This window comes from Seriola aureovittata, chromosome 16, assembly GCF_021018895.1.
Source record: "Seriola aureovittata isolate HTS-2021-v1 ecotype China chromosome 16, ASM2101889v1, whole genome shotgun sequence".
Taxonomy (NCBI): Eukaryota; Metazoa; Chordata; class Actinopteri; order Carangiformes; family Carangidae; genus Seriola; species Seriola aureovittata.
In genome coordinates, this window is record NC_079379.1 from 19,808,342 (window position 1) to 19,830,405 (window position 22,064).

Consider the following 22,064-nt stretch of genomic DNA (forward strand, 5'->3'; position numbering starts at 1 on the left):
ATTGATGCTGCTTTTTAAATAGCTTTTTAAAAACTCAGCACTAGATGGCAGTAGTGTGCAATTAATGCTACCCAAAGTATGCAAAGTATGCAGAGTAATTGTTTAAATTTAGTTTTATATAAACATATACATACATATTGTTCAATTTATTGTTTGTTTTATAAATTGTTTTTAGATATTTTATATTTACTTTTTATATTATTTTTAAACCAGCTCTCATTTAGTAATTTTTGTGTCTGCTCTAACAACTAGCTCCAAGTACTTAAGGACATAATATGAAAATATCAGAAGAGTTATCTCAGTGTCTTCAGTATGCATTGGGTTATGGCTAATGTACCCACATGATGCATGTGTGATTTTATGTTCTTGTTTAAATTGGCTCCAGCTTGTGTTATGTAGTTGTGTCAAGTAAACACATGTTGACAATTCCTTCATAATACACTTAATTAGTATTTATTAACAATATCTTTTTCCATCTGAACATCTTTTCCTTAAATAACTACAGAACAATGTACATTTCACTTGCAGCCACAAATATCAAAGATATTTACAGGTTTACATACAATATATACATATGCACAGGAGGCATGTACACAAGGCTTCTGTGTGTCCCAGTGGGATTAAAGCTCACACATTTGGCTACAGCCTCAAGAGTCATGAGGAAGTTCAGTGACAGAGCCATAAAAGACAAAACGCTGACAAAATAAAACAGAATGAGATTTACATGATGTACATTTATAACAGGGTTTGTGGGCGAAAATGGCACTGTTTTTGGTATGTACACTATCCAGTATTAACAATATAAGGAACTTCTGGTGAGAAAAACATAAAATAAAATGGAAAAATAAAGTGAATGAAATATGAACATTTTCACATTTGGCAACTCAGTTGTCAGAAACAACAAGTCAAAAGATGTAACAGTATGTATAACATATGACACTGTGTGTACACATTTCCATATCAATAGATATGAAATATGTCAATCCTCATTTCAATGACAGGGATTGAGATGATCACAAAGCATCCTGGTGGTTCCTTCTGTAAACATACATATATACAAAGAAAAAAACACCCAAGGGAGACTAAAACAGGTTCACTTCCCCACCTTCCAATCTTCTCTTTTCCCACAATTACATGCTTCCCTTTTTTGAAGGCATATGGAGCAAAGACAGTAGCATTGGCAACATGCATTAAAAAGGTGCGTGAATGTTTTAAAATTTGACTGCCACCCCATTTTCCTCATTTTTAAATCCAGTTGGAAAAAACCTACAGGCTTTAAATAGATTTAAATACTACACGGCTCTCCAGCAAACATGAATTCCAAAACAGTAAAATCAAAACTAATAAATATTTAAATAATGATATCTCTAAATTAGTACCGTGCTGTAGTCATCGTTTTGTTCAATATTAAGAAAATGAAAGTGTTTAGAGAAAAGAAGCTTTCCTTGTCTTCAGTAGCCGTTGTATAAATGAGATGTAATTAATGCAATAGCTGGATAAACATTGCAGTTATATGTACAAAATAACTGCTTTTACTAATGTAGTGGTTTCAGTATTATGGTGGGGAACTAAAATGAGCTGTTAACGCCACACCACTAGTTCCAATATTACATCTCTTTAAAAAGAGATTATAAAAAAAGACAAAAAGAAGGGACGGGAATGAAATGGAAACCAACTGGTTTCGGTAAACTATGAGGAGATCTTGTAAAATTACAAAACACATTTAAACACGTTGAAAATACTCAACAAGTCAATGACTCAGGAGCAAGTGACTGACACAGGTATCACTTTTGAATTTTAACCCCAAAACAGGGCTGAAATTAAGGCGTCATCACTGTTTGTTCAAGTTTCTTACGATGTTTTACATCTCTGAAGTATAAAGATGTTTTTAGTGCAGCGCTCAAGGTCATTAGTTTATAAGAGGATGGAAACTGTTCAGTTCCAGCGAGAACACTGACAAAACATGATCCAATCACATTTCAAGACCAACCTTTAAAAAAAAGTTCTTTTCCCACATTACTCAGAAGTTGTGCTGTAGAAAAAAGTAAGGCTTTTGAGATCTGACTGAACAAAAGAGGAAAGAGAATTTCATGCCAGGAGAAGGTCACAAATGGGGACGGTTAGTCGATCTTTAGAAAGCCCTCAGTGTGGCTGAAGCGACACTTTTGGAGACGTAAAACAGCAGCGATGTGATTGGACAAGGCAGTGTCTGTATGATCCGACAGACCCGGGTCTGTTGGTCCTGCCCAGTGCAAAATGCCAGCCGTTCATCTGATTGGTCCGTAGGTTCTATAAAATGTCCTAGACCACGTTGGCCAGCTCTGTCGAGTCTGTGTCTGAATCTGTCTCGTTGTCCCTGCAGGAAAAACACAAGTGTTTTCAGTCTCTCAGACAAACACACATAAAAACAACAAGAGAGCAAGGGGTTTCAGTTCACAGCCTCACCTTTGTTCCTGCAGCAGTTTGCGGTTGCCTTGCCTCCTCTCCTCATCGATCGGATAAAAGTACAAAATGATCAAGCCGATAATGATAAGAGCTATGGGGGCGGCGGAAACCAGCACTTTCAAGGTTAAATGCACTTCTTCTGGTTGAGAGCAGCCTCTACTGATGTAGCCTGCAAAACTGAAAAAAATAACAGAAGAAACACAATTATGAAAATGAAAACATAAGTGTTTCACATCCTTGTGCAAAGCAGAGTGTTAATGTAATATAGATAGATATAGATATGAAGGGTAGTTTCCCACCAAATGGCTGATCAAAGGCCAACACTGGTGTAGAATCAGTCATGTGATGCATGAACTCATCACACACACACAAACAGTCTTACTGTACTGGATCAAATGAAAGCAAAAAGAATTCCTTGCTTTGATGTGGGATTTGGGTTCTGGGAGATTTGGCTTAGCCTCATATTGTGTCCAAGTGTGTTAGATAAAAGAATAAAAAAAACTTCATATAATCCCTAAAAAACATTTCCAATATAGGGTCTGTGTGTGTGTGTGTGTGTGTGTGTGTGTGTGTGTGTGTGTGTGTGTGTGAGAGAGAGAGAGAGCATGTGAGTACTTACTCTAAACTGAGCGTGGAGATGCCCAGAGAGACTCCAGAGGCGAACTTGGTGAAGAAAACGTAGAAGGAATAGAAGAGAGCTTCGTGGCCAGTGGAGTTTGGGTTCTGCACTTGGAAATCGTCGACAACATCAGGCAGCATGGACCTGAGCAAAAAAAAAAAAAAAAAAAATGTTAAGAGTCAGAATTGGTTTCGCACCTTCACACTTAATACATCATGTAAAAGCTGACCCAGAGACAGCAGGGGTCTTACCAGGGCAGCAGGAAGGCTGCGGCCACTCCAACCCCAGCAGCGAAGGAGACAACGTAGGTAACAATCAGGTTACTCTTCAGACACACCACCAGGATCATGAAGGGAACCACAGCCTGGAAAGTACAGACACATATTAGACCATTAAAGCTCACTTGAACAGCTGTCCGCCAGAGTTTTACTTCCCAAAACTAGCTTCTTAATGGCACTACAGCTGTTGTCTCATAACTCCTAGGATAACACTTAAATCCTGTCAATCTTAGGCTTCATGTGACTTAGAAGTGGTGTCTGGACGTGATTGTGGGCCTTACCAAGGTGCCAGCATAAACCGCTGTCTTTTTCCCGAAGCGAGTGAGAAACCACTGCCAGAAGGGGATGGCCAGAGTAGCTGAAAGCTGTGGGGGGAAAAAAAACATTAAAATTCCGGTTAACCAGCTGTTTTTCTTTGACAAACACACAAAACTGAAACAGATTCCAATAAATTCCATAAAAAGGCCTTTTATTACAAGTAAGCAAGAGCTTGGAGAAGCAGGAAAGGATGATCCTCTGTGTCGCGTTGCATAACAAATAAAAGAAGCATGACATTAGGTGCATTCTCAAAATCCTTCCGCTCCGGACTTGAAGCGCGGCGATGCAGAAGCACTTCTGACTTCTCATATATGCCAAACACAACAGTGACGATGGAAGATAATACGGCCTCTACAGCTCTTCCTAAAACAAATTCGAGTTCAATGTGATGCAAACTTCCACAGGGGTCATCCTAACGACGCTACGGGGGGGGTCTCACTCAGATCAATGCGACCTCTGACCTCAGTGTTTGACTAAGGTAAAGATAACAGAAAAGCAAAAAGGTGCAACAGTGTTTTTCCACCACTGCCCACACATCACATCCACGTTACGATGAGTCTGTGGCAGCAAAAGTTGTTTCATGTGGTTTCTCAGTCTAAGTGAACGCATAATTTCATTTCCTTCAATCTAAACTTGTGAAAACAAAACAGAAAAAAGAAAAACAGCATTGTTGTGTGCAGTGCTGAGTCAGAAGTTCCCAGGCACCATCCCCACCCTACAAGCCCTACCAGCCATTTCCTGAGAAATTAATCATCATAATATCTTGACCATCTCTATCTTCTAACTAAAGCTCATAAAGCTAGTTTCATACTCCTGACCTGGGTGTATAAAAACAAACACGGCTGCTCCTTTAGCACATAAACACCGTGCAGCCCTTGATTAAATGAGTACATGTGCTGTGCAGCATCATGGAGTCTGGAGAGCAATGCACCATACAGCATGCTCTCTGAAATGTGCCTCTCTTCGGCACAAAGGAACACACACAAGGCTCTTTTTGTTTGTTGCTTTTTGAAGGAACCCCCCCCCCCCCGCGCTGCTCTCACACCATGCTTCATTACATTTGACCTTCGCCGTTTGCATCAACTAACTGACAAACCAGCTTGAGTAACAAACCCTTACATAACGCCTCTAAGTTTGATTTGTTTGACTCATCTTCGTTCTATTAAGAGCCGAGCGTCTCAGATTAGCCTGCCATCTCATCAAGTTACTGAAGGTGAGGATTAGGATCACTTAGTGCTGATTAAGGGTAACTTATTAAGGAGCAGGGGCTCTGAAAGCTCACAGTGTTGAAGCCGCTAAAAAGTCATTTTGCTAAATAAGTGTATTTTAAAAAAAAAAAAAAAAAAAAAAAAAAGGTCACTGCCTTGATTCTGTAATCCTTTCCATAAAGTAAAGGATCAAAGCATTTAATCTTTTCAACCTCTTTAACCTGCACTTTCTCGCCCTGTACAGTGCTGCTGTGCGTGCTACAGTAGGAGCAATGCTTGGCTTAACTGGGTTTCATACCTGTCGGACCGAAGGCGGAGCGATTCTTTGATATGCCAGACTTCTCTTTGGATATGGGTTTATATAAAAAGAGAGACCTTGACATGAAAGGAAAAGCAAATGTGGCTCCTTTACTGTCCGTGGGAATGGGATGCCATTTGGGCAGAGGAGTCAGAATGGACACACATCACTGAAATGGGCGGCGGGGAGACACTGTGGCTTTGTGACTGAAGACAATTTATGCGTTTGTCCTGGGAGAGAAGCTTTGTCTGCGCTCTGGAGCTAATGGCTTAACTTATTCCACACAAATGGGCTGTCCAAGGTTTCAGGTGATTAGGGAAAAGCGGCCATTGCTATGGAAACAGTGCACCTATCTCTAAGTGTCTGAAAATGCCACCTGCTTGTGTGCGTGTTCGTGTTCGTGTGTGTGCGCTCACCATGATGGCCAGTAGAATATTCTGGAAGTCGTTTCTGAAGCCCAGCGTGGAGCTGCAGAACAGAGCGAAGTTTCCCTCCAGGAGCTGTGGAACGAAGCACACAGGCGCACTTCAGTCAAGTTTTACTGCGTAAACACAAATAAATAAATACACACACACACTCACACACACACACACACACACACACACACACACCGCGGGCCAACCTTGCGGGCGCTAAGTAAACTCTGGCTGGTAGCACCACCTAGAGACTACCAACATCAGAAGAACTGGCTCAACTCAGTAACCAAAAAACAAACTGAACATCGGGCAGAGACAGACAGTCGGATGAGACTAAAGACCGTGATTGACATCCTGAATATGGATTAAATCCACAGGAAAATTGTGTGTGTGTGTGTGTGTGTGTGTGTGTGTGTGCGTGCATGTGCATGTATGTGTCTATACGCACCATGAAAGCCAGTGAGGTAAAGAGGAAGACCATGACCAGTTTGGCGTAAGGTCCGTGCCCCATCACCAGCTTAATCCCCTGGAAGAAAGACATGGGCTCCGACCTGGGACGACAAGACTCTGAAAGGAGAGAAAACGGGAAAAAATGAACAAAGACGTAAAATGACTTTCACCTAAATTCTTATTTCCCTCCTTCATGCCTACAAGGATGAGGCAGCTGCCTCTCAGGCTCATCTTTTACTGTCACTAGACAATTGTGTCTTATCGGTCCCCATCGCTGGCCTCTAATTTAACCAAAGCCTTAGTGCCCTCACTCAGCCTGTCAGCACACAGTCACACCATAACATACAGCCATAACTGTGCATCCCCATTGGACTACAACACACAACGTCAGTAACGGCTCTGTCACATGAAAGACGTGTGTTTATCTGCATCCAATCAACTTAAGTGACTTTTATGTGTGAAAAGCCATGGAAGACTCTCAGGCTTACAGCTGAATATATTTGCCTTTTGCAATATGCACTTAAAAAGGCAAAAATCAACATCTGAAAAGGAAAAAGATATCTCTGATTTTCAACTTATTTTTGAAGGATTTCTTTGGATTTGATTTTGAGGAAGAAAATACACATCCTCTAATGTAAACTGGCTGGCACCTAGAAATAACCCTATAACCCCACTGATTCGACTCCTTGATCCTTGATCAAGGAGATATTACTTACCTTAAACAAGTACCCTTCCCTGTTTATTATCAACCACTGTCTGTCTCCCTCTTCCCTCTTACATCACCAACGCTTCATTGTCTTAACATCTTACCTGTGCATATGTTGATTCAGTTTAGGGGCCTTGTCTGCCCTATCCATACATATGCTGATCTAGTCTAAGGGCCCTTCCTGGCCCAACTATGGATATGCTGATCCAGCCCAAGGCCCCCTCCTACCCCCTGATAACTTGAACCAAGGTGCTACACTACAAGACCTCTGATAAACATTACCTTTTGTTATAACTTCTTTTCCTGTCTGACCAAATGTCTGTAACCCCAGGTATATGCAAATACAGTTGTCCATCCTTTGTCTTTCACTGTATAACTGTCCCCCTGCCCTACACTCGGGGTCAGTCTACTGCCTCAGACCTGCTCTGTGTCAGTTGGCTCACCATATCCTGGGGTACCATTAAACTTACTTCTTTACAGCAAACTTCAAACTAAGGACTTGAGTGAATTTTCTTCAACAATTTAAAGCTTAAATTAAAAGGAGTGGTCATAGGCATCTAAATTGAAAGATGGAGCCGGTTTGATTGAAGGAGAGATGCTTTACCTTTTTGCTCTCTCACACCGAAGAAAAGAACAACAGCACAGAGGATGTAGATCAAGCAGATGACACCAGAGGCAATCATGTAGGCCGCTTTCTGCAGAGGAAGAATGAGAACAGAGAAGGACGATGTTTAGAAAAACTCAAGAAAAATCTATATCCCAAATTTTCTCATCGCTTCACATTTGAACAGTTATGTTGTTATTAATCTTTATTGTCAAACAACAGATAAACAGATTTGTTTACCGTGTGATCCAGGGAAATGACAGGCTCTGACTCATTGAGTCCAACAGAACTGGCCGAGTTGTTCAGGTTTGCAATGATGTCACCGGGACCTGGGAGGCAGGGCGCGTTGGCCATGCCCACTATCTGTCCTTGGACGGCTGTGCCGAGCACGGTGCCCAGAACTTCAACCGTCATCCCTGGAAGAATCATGGGGAAACGTTCAGTCACTGTCGAGGTGATGCACCTAATGTCTTTTCGGTGAATGGTTTCGTTTACACAATAACAACTTTACATTTTACCGACTGTGATACTCACTGTATGCGGTGGCCGAGTCTCTCTCTTTCTGCTCTGAGCTGATGAACATGGTGAGCGCAGAGTACGGCACATGGAAGCACTGACGGCAATGAAAAGCAAAGAGAGAAGGAAATGAATGCATGTCGGTGGTTCACTTTCTGTTTATTTGTATTCTAGCAGAGAGATAAATGAGTAGATCGATACTGCTCTCGTGTCTGTATGGTAAATATTAAGAGTCCATCAGTTACCTTAGTTTAGCACAGAGACTGGAGGCAGGGGGAAATGTATCTCCTTGGTTTAATCTGTACACAAAGCCATAGCCAACAAAAATGTCCAGCACATAACGCTTCATAAAAAGGACAAATTGTTGTTTTTACACTTCAGTTTTGGTACAGATTACATAAACACGATATAACACGTTAATTAGTGAAATTTGAAGGTGCTGGATAGAGGCAGGTGAGCCATTTCCCTCTGTTTTCTGTCTTTATGCTAAGCTAAGCTAACCTTCTCCTGGCTGCAAGTTCATGCTTATTTTAGATTATTGTGCAATTTAAGGATTTCCTGACAAAATGTTGTGTGTGTGTGTGTGTGTGTGTGTGTGTGTGTGTGTGTGTGTGTAGGAAAGATTGCTTCATACTGTCATGATTGAATCAGTTAAAAAAATAATATTTAAAATTAAGGTTCCTTAAGCTTATAGACCCTGTGATTACCTTTAATTTTCACTGAGGATGTGAAAGTGTGATGGGTGTACACATGGTAAAAATCTTATTTGGAAATCAAACACTTCCATGACCTTATATTGCAAGTAAGTGTTCACAAGGAGCGTCTGTGTCTGCGCCAGTGAGGTACTCACAGTTTGAAGGGTCTGGAAGAGGCAGTAGAAGAAAAGGTACCAGATGACTTTGCCGTCTTCGAAGGGAGGAACATACCATATGAGGAAATAGGAAAGCACAGCCAGAGGGGTCGAGAACAGGATCCTACACAGGGAAGAGGAGACAACAACAACAACAACAACAACAACATGAGTGGATGAAAACGTGATCCTACTCGAGCGTGAAACACTCTCGCTCTGTAAACAATCATGAAAAGAGGGGGCCACTCTTTACATAACAAATTGTGGCCACTGATGTGAAGTGTCTTTCATTCAGTGAGCGCCAATTTTTCCTCATCAGGGTTTGCTTTTCCCTCGCTGTTTGTTGTTAATAGAGACATAATGTTCCTGGTGCATGGAACAGGTTGGGCTTGATGTTTGCCAGGCTCTGAGGGTTATGAGAGGATATGACATTTGGGAATGCTGGTAAACAAAACCAAACCTGGCTAGCGTTATCTCACAGACGACTGCTGACACAGCCTGTGTTACAAATAGAGAGAAAGGTTTCAAATGCTCATATATGAGTAAGAATCTGTTTTACTTCTCTAAACGTATCTGTGCCATCCTGTACTCCGCCTCCCTTCTTCCCTTACACGTCTCACATCCTGTAAATTCACACCATGAGGTCATTTTAACAGGAAAAATGTTTTTTTAAATTCCTGTGGGAGAGGAATTCCTTCAGTCACTTCCTTCCCTCTGTTCGGCTTCCTCCTATGGTCATATCAACGCTGACCAATCACACATGAGATTCTGAGTGCAGGGAATGAGAAAAAAAGAGGAAAAGAACAGGAAGTAGCTCAGGGCTTCCGGCTTGATCCTCTATTGTTAATTAGGTTGCTCACCCTCACCAGACAGGACATGAAATCATGCATCATGTTCGTATCACATCGGACCATAAGCAACAGCATGTAACTGCCGTATATAAACACAGTGACGCAAATTCTCGTCAGAAGCACCAGCTGCTATCCAGCCACAGAAACAGACCAGCTTCACTGCAAACCCGCTGCTAATCAACTTAATCCCACTTAATGGCTGAACTCTGATTATCTATATCTCTTTAAAAGAGAGAAATGTCAGGAGGAGCGGCATTCAATAAGCTCTCTCGTGCATGTGATGCGATTAACTGTACACTTGAGGAAAGTTACTCTGGGAGTGTGCGAGGAGTGGTGAGCAGGTCAAAGCAGATGTTTTATCTAGGGATGACAGCACATGTAGGACTGCATGTTCATTTCCTCTGTGCCGCTTGAGATGAACATCTACCAAATTAGTCACGCCACTTCCTTTGGCTTTAGCTCGGTCTATCATTGACATTGCCTTCACTTGAATCTTTTGAGCATGCAAACTTATGCTTGAATCTTTAAAAATGAACTTTCAAGTCCCATCTTTGTCAGTGCATTATGTTCTTCAACAGTTTGCACGGCTAAGCTAAGACTTGCACTGTGCCTGCAGGACAGCGGTGACATATAAGCACTGTCCAGATCCCCCTTCCTGGAGTCATATTTAAATGTCCTCTGAAATAGCCGTGCTGACTTGGGAGGGGTGACTTTATCTCAGCAAGTCTGGTGGCCATTAACTGTTGTCTTATAAGCTGATATGTGAACTCATTCTTCTGGCAGTCACCATTAAGCTGAGTGGGTGAACAGCTTGTAACAATAAAAGAAATCTGCAAAACATTCTGGTTGTGAAATCAAGAGAATTTAAAAAGAACTCCTGCTTCATGTGAAAAGTGTGAGAAAAAAAAACATGAACTTAATGTGAAAACACTCAAATTCTAACTCAATTTTAAGTTTATATTGGACAAAGAAAGACATCCAGTATTTGTTGAAGTTGTGATACAAGCCTTTCACAATCAGTGTGTAAAGAAATGACTTGTGTTGAGGGAGTGGCAGAAAGTTGCAGTCTGTCACTGGTGACAGTCTGGCAGTCGCAGTGAAGCAACAGTGAAAATCATTCTGTTCGTTTCCTGCACCTCGAACTGCAGTAACCTCCTGAATTCCTCAGCTGCTCTTTAAAAAATCCTACCGGGCCTTTCAGCCGACGCTATTGGCTGAGGAAGGTGGTGTGTTGTGGGAGCGACCAATGACAAGGAAGCCCGACTATTCTCCCCTCCCCCACTTCCTACACACAGAGATTTTAAGATGGAGCAGCTCCAGTGGTCTTCCTCCAGCTCCGTCCTCATCTCCTCACATCGTCATATCCTCACACATCTAAACGGCTGTAATGAGCGTCATGTGACCTAACATGCCCGTCATTCCTCCATCCTTTTCCTCCTCCGACAACCCCCCACCTACACCCATCTCTCTGACAGCAAATGGGCGATATGTATCTGTGGCTTACCACAAGCAACATGAAGAATGACCCACTTTTGAAAGACTTCGAGTCACATGTCAGCATCTCCACGCTGGAAGAAAATTACAGTACTGATATACCTCCGCCATGACATCATAATCCTCTACGACACCAAGTTGATTAAGTTGAATTTTCTGCATAAACAGTGAGTCTATCAAAAGAACAGCTGTTATGTGTATAAAGTAGTGTGCCAAATATATAATTTCAAAAATATCCAATTAGATTATGCATTTTAGAAAAGACGAGACATTTATACATACAAGAGATGATTTAAAATGTGATTAAAACTGATTAAAACTGATTAAAAATGTAATTAAAAATACAACAGTATGAGCAAAAAGTCGCCTTTAATAGGAATAATCACAAAACCAAGGTTGCTCATGTGTGACAAAAGCTAGACTTCAATTATTTTAGTAAATTCATGTCGGTCCAGAACAAAAGGCCATTTGAATATATTTTGTACATCTGTAACTCTTGTAGCTTTTATTTCATTACCAAAGAAAGAACATATCCTGGCACTTCACACGAGCTGCTAATTAGCTGCACAGGATGATAATTCCTTTGTATTCTTTGTAAATTAATTATGCGGGTGTTTTCTCTATAGGTGCACCCGAGGGAACATTAATACAGGAAGCTGAGGTGGGAAACCAACAGGGATGTTTGTGGCTGCGTTCACCTGCCAACTGCACTCCTTCTCACACCGTTTCATATGCAACTAGGGAGTTGCTGCCTTGGCCCCTCTGAGAGATTTACCTAGGCTTGTCAAAGTGTCCTCATCTCCCTTTTCCTGCACTGCCCTGATCACCCTGTGGAGGTATCGCATGCTCCCAGCTACTACTGAAGGGACAGTAGCTCTGAAACATCCAACACAGTGCTGACAGGAGGCTGGCGGCCATTTCTATAACCAGCAACTGACACCCTACACCGCACTTATCTAACATAACCGTTTGAATTATACCCCTCGGACACGGACCAAGAGTTTTACGAGGGTCTGCGATTTTTGGCGATGGAGGGAACTGTGGACAAAAGTCACAATCCAATATTCACGAGCAGACGTATAATGATTCAGATAAGCCCCTGTAGGTTGCTTAGAGATTCAGAGGCAGAGATGTGGGGGAGGGGATATAGCGGCAAAAAAAAAGAAAAAAAGGGTCAGTAACCTTTCCGTGTAAAAAGCCTGAAGTGTCACAGGCCTCCCACTCCCTCAGGCTGGCTGCCACACACAGACGCACACACTACGTTTTAACATTCACTCATGAGGGGAATTCACAATCTGAAGTGAAAAATACCAAAAATATTAAATATCGAAATGTCAGACAGCTGAAAATGAGTTTCACTAACACACACACACACACACACACACACACACAGATTCCACTGTCCGAGTCCTCTGGAGAAATTCCTTCTGAAAAATGATTTGTGTGCCTCCAGTGAGGTGCAGCCTCGGTAGCAAGCAGGAGTTATATTTGTCAAAGCCATGCCAAAGCCGTGCTGTGGGAAACCAGCGGCTGCATGAACTCCTTATATTTGTTTAGTTAAAAAACAAAAAAGGCTTAGTACCTTTGCATTTCGGCTTCAGCGGTCAAGCCTGGACCAGTTCAACTAGAGGCAATTTTCAGTGGGTTATTTTATTGCCGGTATGCATAGCAGCAGTTGTGTGTGTCTCTCTGTGTCTGTGTGAGTGTGGAAGGGAGAGGGGGGGGGGCGTGAATGAACATATACGCATGTGTGGGCTATGCGGAAGCTGTACAGGAGTACCAGCATGACCCATAGTAACCCCTCTTGGGAGATGACGCTGGTGATTTCAACGGAGACCCAGCACAAAGCCTCACCCCAAAACACTGACACATGTAGAGGGAAAAGCTGGAAAACTTGCACCCTGAGGTATGACTCAGGGTGCTTATCAACAAGGTAATGGAAAAGGATCGGGCTTTATCAACAAGTTAATGGAAAAGGATTGGCAGAGACCCAAAGAGGATGCAGGAGCTCCAGAGAAAAATTACCCAGATCTGAAAAAGAAATTGTTCTAAAAAGCAGATCTAGTCGTCATGTGCATCAGTGCACGAAACAGTGTCAGACTGCTGGGTAAACCTACCATGGCAGCATGCGTCCGAAACGTGTCCACGGGCTTCGGGAGACCAGGAATCCCACTGTGGGGTCCGTTACTGCGTCCCATGCTCGGCCCACAAACAAGATGATGGAGGCATAGAAGGGGTCCAGCTGTGAAAGCAGAAGAAGACGCAGAGATTAGTGCAACTGTGACAGTGACAAAAAAAACAAACAAAAAAAAAACGAATGTCATGAGCAAGCTGACAATCTATCGAAAGGTGCCACTTGGCAGCTCAGGCCGTCTGCAGTTCACCCAGCTTTGTTCAGAGGAGACGAGTCTGAGTGGAAGCCAAGGCAGCATGAATGCTCCACTCCTGACTGTACAATCTGCACCACGCTGTGTCACCCAATAGACTCTTAATCAACAGTCTCAGTAGCTGGACAAAGCTAAACCCTGGGAAGCTCTTGACTTACACGTTATTTTGGCCTTCACCATCAGATTAGTGTCAGAGCCCATTAAAGTGAGCCCCTCCTCATCGTGCTACCAACACCCACCCCCCCCCTTACATTTTTCAGAATAAGCCCCTGTAAGCCTTTTTATACAGTGGAGCCCCATCATGGAGCCAATAATGGAAAGAAGAGAGCAGCCTTTTCCACCTCTTCATTTTTCCTGGACAATCAGACGATTTGTTGGCGAACTTTGGCGGTCACAATGTCTTGTATGTGGCCTAATGAAAGAGGTGCTTTGAGGGCGCAGGAAGGATCGTGTACAGCTCCGAGCCTGTAAATGCCACCTCACATACTGTGGCAGGACAGCACAGAGCGTAGGAAGGTCGGTAGTGGAGGTACACTATGTTCCCATCCCCACTAAGGTGGCTATATTTAGGACCATGTTGTAAAAGTGACACTAAATACGTGGACAGGTGTGATCATGGAGTTTTCAAATAATCTCAACCAACTCACCTGAGCTACATCCAGAAGGTAAATCTGCAGGAAAAAGCCCAGGGCACATCCTGTGATCTGGTAGGGCGCTCCGCCAACGGCATAGCATAACTTGTTGCAGACTGACAACCTGTTCCTGTGCTCGTGCTGGAGAAAAGAAATACAAGGAAAAAAGAACAGAAAAACATTAAGAAAAATGATCAAGTACTTTAACCCCAAAAGTGGAAAAACGATAAGGAAATTTCACAGAGTGTAGACACAGTAGCAGACATGAGATCTGTCAAACTACTTAACAAAGGCATATTATGCATTAACCTACTTTTAGAGAAAGTGTCCTTAAGTATTTGCAGCTGCCCACAAACCTTTTCTCAGGCTTTGGCAGGACTTAACCCACGTAATTATAGGAGAGTTAAATTCAGCAAAATCGACGAAAGCAGTTCAACCTTAACAGGGTGCCTGCAATACAGCAGCACACAGCTAAACTCCCCTGGCTTATAAATAGCCAACTTTCTCAATTTCTGTCTCAACAATTTAATCCTCCCCCTGTAGTTCCTTCAATCTTTAGTCTCACGTTTTTCTCACTGGTTAGATTAAGACAATCATAGATTTTTTTACTGCCTCACAAGGAATGTGGCCTAAATTCTTATATCGCCAGAGTCTTAAAAGTGCAGCTGGCAGAAAGCTAACTATCACGTAGCATATTTGGCAGAAGTCAGGGACAGCCACTGGGAAACAAGAAACCCTTGGTGTTCTAACAAGGGCTCATTCTTCTTTATCTTCCTCAGTCTAGATGTAATAATTTCCTCAACAGACCGACTCTAAACATCTCCTTTAATAGTAACACAAATCGCTGCCGGTAAGTGCCAGGGCATGACTACACCATGGTGTCACACACACACACCAAAAGCCAGGGGGACAGCAGCTCGGCAGCAGCCTGTGCTGAGTTAACACCCAGATGGATGGCTGCCACTTCGACCAGTGCTCTGACCAGTGTTGCCCACAGAGGAGTGAAAACACACCCTCCTCCGTGACCAATCAAAAGGTTGTGTTTGGTGCTGCCTAATCTGTCCCCTTTTCAGCTGGTCAAAGGAGTTTTCTTCACAGCTGCTGTTAACAGCCTCAGACAAAACGTAAACCTGTAAGATAGCATCGGTTTATGGAAAAATGACCCCGATCTGCAGGCACATTTCAGGATTTGTCTTGTCATGACAAGAAAATGGACACTGCCTCATCTCATCACCACAACACAAGACAGCACTGTGACTGTGACTGAATAAAAACCAGCCCCTGTCTTGTTGATACACCCAGCCAAGCCTTTGTTTAGTTGACAAAACGCTCAGTGGCTGAAATGAGAAACCAGCACCTTCAAAACATTGAAGCAATTATTCAAACTGCACTGACTGAACACAATGGTTGGCCTTGCAACAGTTGGACTATCTGGTGATCCAGGTCACGTCTCCACGGTACTGAACGCAGGATCTCGTGGGCCGAACTTGGCCATGTGATCTTCCCACATTCCCCCTCAAACTAAGCAATACAGCTGTAAACTGGACAAGGATTGGTCAGTCTATGTCAGACGGAGGGCTAGAACATTTTTGTCTGACAGTGTGTGGCAGATCAACTTTTCATCACTACATATAACTCTCCTACACCTGCTCTACTTGTATGCATACATATTTTTGCCACTCCTAGTTTTAAAGAAGTTCACTGCAGTGACTGTACCTACTTTGTCATGCAACATTCATAGGATAGTATCATTGCATCAATGTCACTCGGCTTGAAAACAATACTCCTCTGCGCACCCTAAATAGATCAGTTACATTAGAGGAGTTATGTGTATGTTGATGTCTTCTGCAAAAAAAAAAAAAGATGCAGTGTTTCTCATTCCTTACATTCAACACAGAGGTCCAACAGTGTTTTGTAAAAGTGACATTAAAACCATTAAACACAGCCTCTCATTTCTACCTCAAAAGGCTACTGCCTCTGGCAGCAGTAGTAATATGTTATCACTGTAAACAGCTTTGGTCCTGCACTGGGTGGATTTTTTAAATACTCAAAAGGTTATAAATGCATTTTGGATTTCAGTTACAATTAGAAATATTAAACACCTAAATAAATAATCTATACACTGGCAAAGACAGAAATGGTCTGGTTTTGGATGGGGTTTTAGGACATCGTCCTCAGCCTGCCCCCTCTGTGTCTGACACGTCGCCTTGATGAGTTGTACTTCCTGCTGCATTCACAGCTATGGGAAAAAACGTGAATTACTCTCAAACACGCCTTCAAAAAAAAAAAACTAATTAAGAGGGGGTTTTCTTTGACGAGTGATTCTTCAGAAATAAGATCGCGTGAAAAACAAAACATTGAAAAGTGAAAGCCTATATGCGATCCCATAACAACTCACTACTGTGTCGATGATTTGTCTTCCTCATTTTGTTGATACAGTGCAAAGCATGTCGTCACTTTTTTTAATTTTTAAATCTAAAACAGAAAGACACGTACCAATACATTTGGTTTTCTTAAATATTTGTGTTGTAGTTTATATATGCCAACTGGTCCTTTCTCTCTTGATGTGAGGCGTCTACACAGGAGCCCGTGAACGCAGCATTAAAACACACCTTTATTGCGAATGCATCCCAATAAAGTGACATGGAGGATGCAGCCCACACGCCTCTTATTATTTACAACACCCAGCGTTTTTTTAATTCACATGTTGACTTCAAACTTTCACTTATTTATTCCATCATTAGTATAGCCTATATATGTGTAATTAATTTGGCAAGCTATGCTAATATAAGACGACCATGACCATATTTAAAAGGGTGCAGCCTTCAAGTGAGAAGATTGGCATTTTCAGCTTTTAAAATTAGCTGTGTGGCTGGGGTAATGAGTGCATCGAAAACCTCTATGATTAGAGAGTCCACCCAGAAATTATGACTGAAAGTTACTATATTTAACTGTATCAAACACCGTACAAAGCCTCGGTTTATATGATTTCTAACGATTTTGCATTTCTCGTGATATGAATAAGACCAGAGGAGGTTTGGTTTGTTGACTGGAATTCGTTGAATTGTCTTAAAGTCTATGATTTTTAAATAATATTTCGTTCATTTCATAATTTATCAAGTCTGTATTGTGAAGCTATGTTGGTTAACTCCGTGTTGAAATATCACAATTAGCAACGCGCGCCTAGCAAAACGTAACATGACTCACTCCTTTAAAATGTCAATTTACCGATGTGATCCATTCATTCATGTTGAGACAAGCTCCTTCCTCGTCTTGGTTTAACTGGTGACTTAAACAAACAAATACTAAACTGCCGACGACCCTGAAAATTTGAATAAACGTAATGAATGAACCCACCTTCTTGGCTAGCTTGATGCCATCTGAGCCCACCGGTTTATTCAATAAACTGGCGCTGGAGTATTGTTCACCTCCTTCTCCTTTTGCCATATCAGAGCAGCTGCTTTTTCTTGTGTTTAAACTTGACACAAAAAGAAAAAAACGTAGAAAAACTCCCCCCAAAAAAAACAGTCTTCGGTAAAGGTTTGAAGAGTCACGTCCAGTGGTATCGTCGTAGTCTACAATCTTTTTGAAAACTGAGAGGATGCGGTGGCAGAGGGTGGATGTAGTAATTTTTAGAGATCCCCGCCCCTGCCATTCACGCCATATTTGACCCCGCCCCCAAAGGCGGGTCACAGTCAGGCTTATCCAGAGTCATACAGGTCCTGAAGTATGACACCCCCCTCCCACTCAAGACATTTCCCCCCTGACTCTGGTTATACCGCTTTATCTGTCACATGTTGCATCTCTATACAGACAATAAACCAACCTATTGTTTCATCCCTATAATGTCACGTAAGGTTAATATATGTAGGTTATATATATTGAATTTCCATATATGAAATACCTATATGTAATAAAAAACGTGTATGTAAAATACACCTAGAAATTGGAACAATTTCAAGTATTGACATAAATGTCTAACCCATACAAATAACACATATACAAGTATGTTTATATTTGCATGTTTACATATGTGTTATGTAAATACCTTTTTATATACAGTCTATGGTAAATACCTATCCATCCCAAAGCCTGTCAATATACATTAATAATTATATAGGGTCCAAAAGTCTGAGACCACTTTCCCAGAATGGAAAGATAGACATAAAATTAGTAATAAAAACATACAAAAATAAATATCATTTTAATATGTATGTTGTTTTAATAAACATAAATCATAAAAAATCATCATTTTGATATTTTTTATATATGTATATATACACATTTTTACTATGGGTATTTCATAGGATAGAGGATGTATATATGTGATAATAATATAATGTCATGGCTGTAGCTACCATTGAAGGAGAAGTTAAATATGTCAGTATGTTATAGACAGATTCCACCTATTCAATACTCTGTATTGAACTTTTTGATCACAAAAAAAGGATAAAATAATGGATTTAGTATCCAGAAAAAAAATACAGATATTATAGCTAACTGAACAATTTGTATGTTTGCTTTTTGTGGGTCTCGAATTTGGTTTTCAGCAAATATCTTAAATAAATATTCATGCCTGAATGGCTTCACTAGGAATACAACTTTTGTGATTGATAAAGGAGAATTTGTATGTTCAGTCAATGACCTGTGCTTCCCCGGTCACTGATTGAGTGAGAAGTATTCACCAAAATCAGACTTTTCAGATACGGAAACAGAAAATATCAAGCAGTTCTGAAATAAATTTTGGGAGGACAAAAATAAAACTTCAATAAAACATTGTCACCTAATATTGTAAATTACAGTAACATCATTGCACAATATTGTCCACAGCTGAACTAAATTCCTCAATAGGAAGATAAAATATGCCAAAAAAATGGCCCAAATATATTTTTTTATGAGTTGGTGACTTCCTGTACACTGATAAAATTCTGGAAAAATCTCATCTACATATACGAACAATTACATATTTTGGAAAATAAGTGGCTCCACAGTGTGTACGCTCACATGTGTGTGTGTTTATGTGTGTGTGTCCGTCAGTCTTGCTGTGGGCCTACTTCAACCTTCACATGTCCTACATATATCTCAAAGTGACCACCTTCCTCTGTACTGACCATCAATGAAGACGGTTCAAAGCGACGGTTTTAACTTCTTTTAATATGTGCTCACATATAGCCTGACTGCTAAATGGAGGCATACACAAAATTCCTCATGTGTGGTAGAACAAATAGCTTTTCTCCTGCGGCTAGCCAGAGGTTGCTTGCTGCCTTACGGTTTCTCAAATCCTCTGACTCAGGTCTCTATTTGCAAAGCGTCTTCTGCTCTGGCTGCGAGAGGCTGTGCAGCCTATGTATGTATACAGTATGTCCCTATTTTAGCTGAGCACACATACCATGAAGCCGCCAGTATAGGTATGCAATATACACACACCACCACTAGTCTGAATACCCATTTGTGTGTCTGGTAGGAGGCTCTGGGTGGCAGGAGACGTATAGATATTTGCAGTGTTTACTTACATAGTCTTTTCACCCTCATACACACACAGCTTGCAGAGATATAACGCACACACATGCCGCCTCCATAGATCAAACATTGACTCACAATGCAGCGTTATCTATGAACCATTCACCTATTTATTCACGCAAACCCAATACACACACACACACACACACACACACACACATCTCTAAGCAGGAATCTCCCCACAGCATTAATAAACTTGTGGCAGTTAAACCCTGACCTCTCCAACTTTAAAGTCAAGTTTGTACCATATGCAGACGTGTAAAGTGAATCTGCGATAAAGATAAATCAATGTGTGTCAACACACTGTAGATTAGATTATATGTTATGGCTTGGTCTAAATTGTGTATTCAGGTGACAGTGGACTCAGCTTATCTCACCTTTGACATAATTTCAATATAAGAAAATGATTTGTTGTAATACCTCAGGGGCAAAGAGCCACTGGTCTGTTGGAAGGTGTTGAAATCTTACAATTTGCCAATAAAAAAATATTGTCTGCCTGTAAAGCTAATTTCACATAGGAGGAAGGAAGCTTCGAGAGATGTGGTAATATTGAAATACTGAAGGACAGAGGTTGATGTTGAGGAAAATAGAAACAACGTGAAATAAAGACAGAGGAGAGAAGCACTGTTGAGTTTTTTCATAAATCAGTCACACAACATAGTTTGTATGACTTGCTAATATTAGCGAAGGTCACTCCATTTTCACCTTCACACAGTTTACAAATGAAAAGTTGAATTCATTAGCAACATTGCCCATCGTTCAATTCAGGCATTTTTCTTGTAGCGCCAGTCACTTATGGTGGCCAAGGTTAGCTAATGTTAGCTAATGTTAGCTAATGTTAGCTAACTTTACACAAATGTTTCATAAATGTTCTTCGCACCGTTTACGTTGAGCCCTCGGAGAACGCTGTTGATGAAGCAAATGAGAGGAGGAGGCTGTTGTATGCCGAGGCTGGAGAGTAGTAGTCTCCAAACATCTGCCTGTGGTTGACAAACATCAATCTGGTGCGGAGGGCCTTCAGTAAAAATACCCTGCATGAATTAAAGAATGAATTAATGAATTAATGAATGCATTTGCAATAAAACAGAACTGCGGTACATAAGACACGGACATTTAGCAGCTAAAACCTCAATTCATCTAATATGACTAGTAGCTTATAGCTAATGTTAGCTCTTATGTTAGCATTTACACTTCAGGCAACCATTTTCACACAGTTTCTATATAAAGTAATTTCAATTAACAGCTACACCATATGTGTGACCACTGTGGCTAGCTCTTTACAACTTTAGAGAACAACCCTACCAGGTTAGTTTGCCGACTTTTTGACTCTACTTAGTGTGTGGACCACTATATTGACCCTTTGTTGTCAGCCCATTTTCACACAGTTCTACTGTTTAAGCACCTGCATCACGGTACGAAAACATTTCTGTCACCTTAGCCAGGGAAAAACACACATTGTAGGTAATGACTAATGAATGCACTGTTCTTCTCAAAGTCGACCTAAACCAAGAGGGACTTGGGCTAACTGATTGGTAAACAAACTCCCTTGCATTTTATTGCAACAAGACCAAGCTTTCCACTGCATCCTGAGGGACCTAACCCTGAACCAACAAGATACTTTCCCAGGGATCACCTTACCTGTCCCATTTGTTGCAGCTTGGCTACCGAAAAAAAATCAACCCAAAAAGATTAGATATGTATCCTCAAAGCAGCTGCTGTGACCCTGTGCTTAACTTAGAAGAGATGTTTACAATTTAGAAATAATGCCCTTCCCTGTGTCTGTGATCCTTTGTCGTTAAAATTAGTGCAAGTAGGGACGCATTGGTCACACTGGTTGATCAAGACACGGTCATGACAAAGACAGGGCGAAGTCTTTTGGCATGAGTTTGTGTATGCATGTATGAGTGTGTTTGTGTGTGTGTTTGTGTGTTTGAGTGTGAGTGCACTATTAGTTTTCACTGCCACCGGTGCTGTTAAAGTCACACTTGTTGATGGACATCACACTTGTGATGACGTTACTGTGTACAAGTGGATTTATTGCCTGTGTGTGTGTGTGTGTGTGTGTCTGTGTGTGTGTGTGTGTGTGTGTAGATATACAGTATGTGCAAGTGTGATGTGAGTGTGAGTAAAGGCTCATGACTGTGTATTTGTCGCCAAACACAGCGTGTGTGAAACTCTGAGAGAGCAATGCCATGCGATGAATGCAGAAGCTGTCCAATAGGTTGCGCTTGCGTGCGTCAACCGAGGTTAAACATAGCGACAGGTAGGATGGAAACTCAGGACGGAGGGGGGAATGCGCACACATACACATAAAATGGGGAGGGGGGGGGTTGTTGAGTTTGCATGTCCTCTTTGTGCCAGCACTTCCTCCAGGTACTCCAGCTTCCTCCCACAGTCCAAAGACATGCAGGTTAGGTTAATTGGCAACCCTAAATTGCCCGTTGGTGTGAATGGTTGTTTGTGTCTATATGC

At 41.5% G+C, this 22,064-nt stretch overlaps 1 protein-coding gene across 1 annotated transcript; it reads right to left on the reverse strand.

The window, feature by feature from the left end:
* Positions 1-430: 430 nt before the first annotated feature.
* Positions 431-17,676, reverse strand: mfsd2ab (MFSD2 lysolipid transporter A, lysophospholipid b). Its single transcript, XM_056399906.1, has 14 exons — positions 17,430-17,676; positions 14,088-14,213; positions 13,171-13,295; positions 8,709-8,832; positions 7,877-7,955; positions 7,583-7,758; positions 7,343-7,433; positions 6,031-6,149; positions 5,583-5,666; positions 3,624-3,707; positions 3,316-3,428; positions 3,065-3,208; positions 2,446-2,622; positions 431-2,356 (listed from the first exon to the last, which is right to left on the reverse strand). Exons 1-14 carry the CDS (start codon positions 17,517-17,519, stop codon positions 2,302-2,304), a joined length of 1,587 nt encoding a protein of 528 aa, XP_056255881.1. The 5' UTR covers positions 17,520-17,676; the 3' UTR covers positions 431-2,301.
* Positions 17,677-22,064: the final 4,388 nt, after the last annotated feature.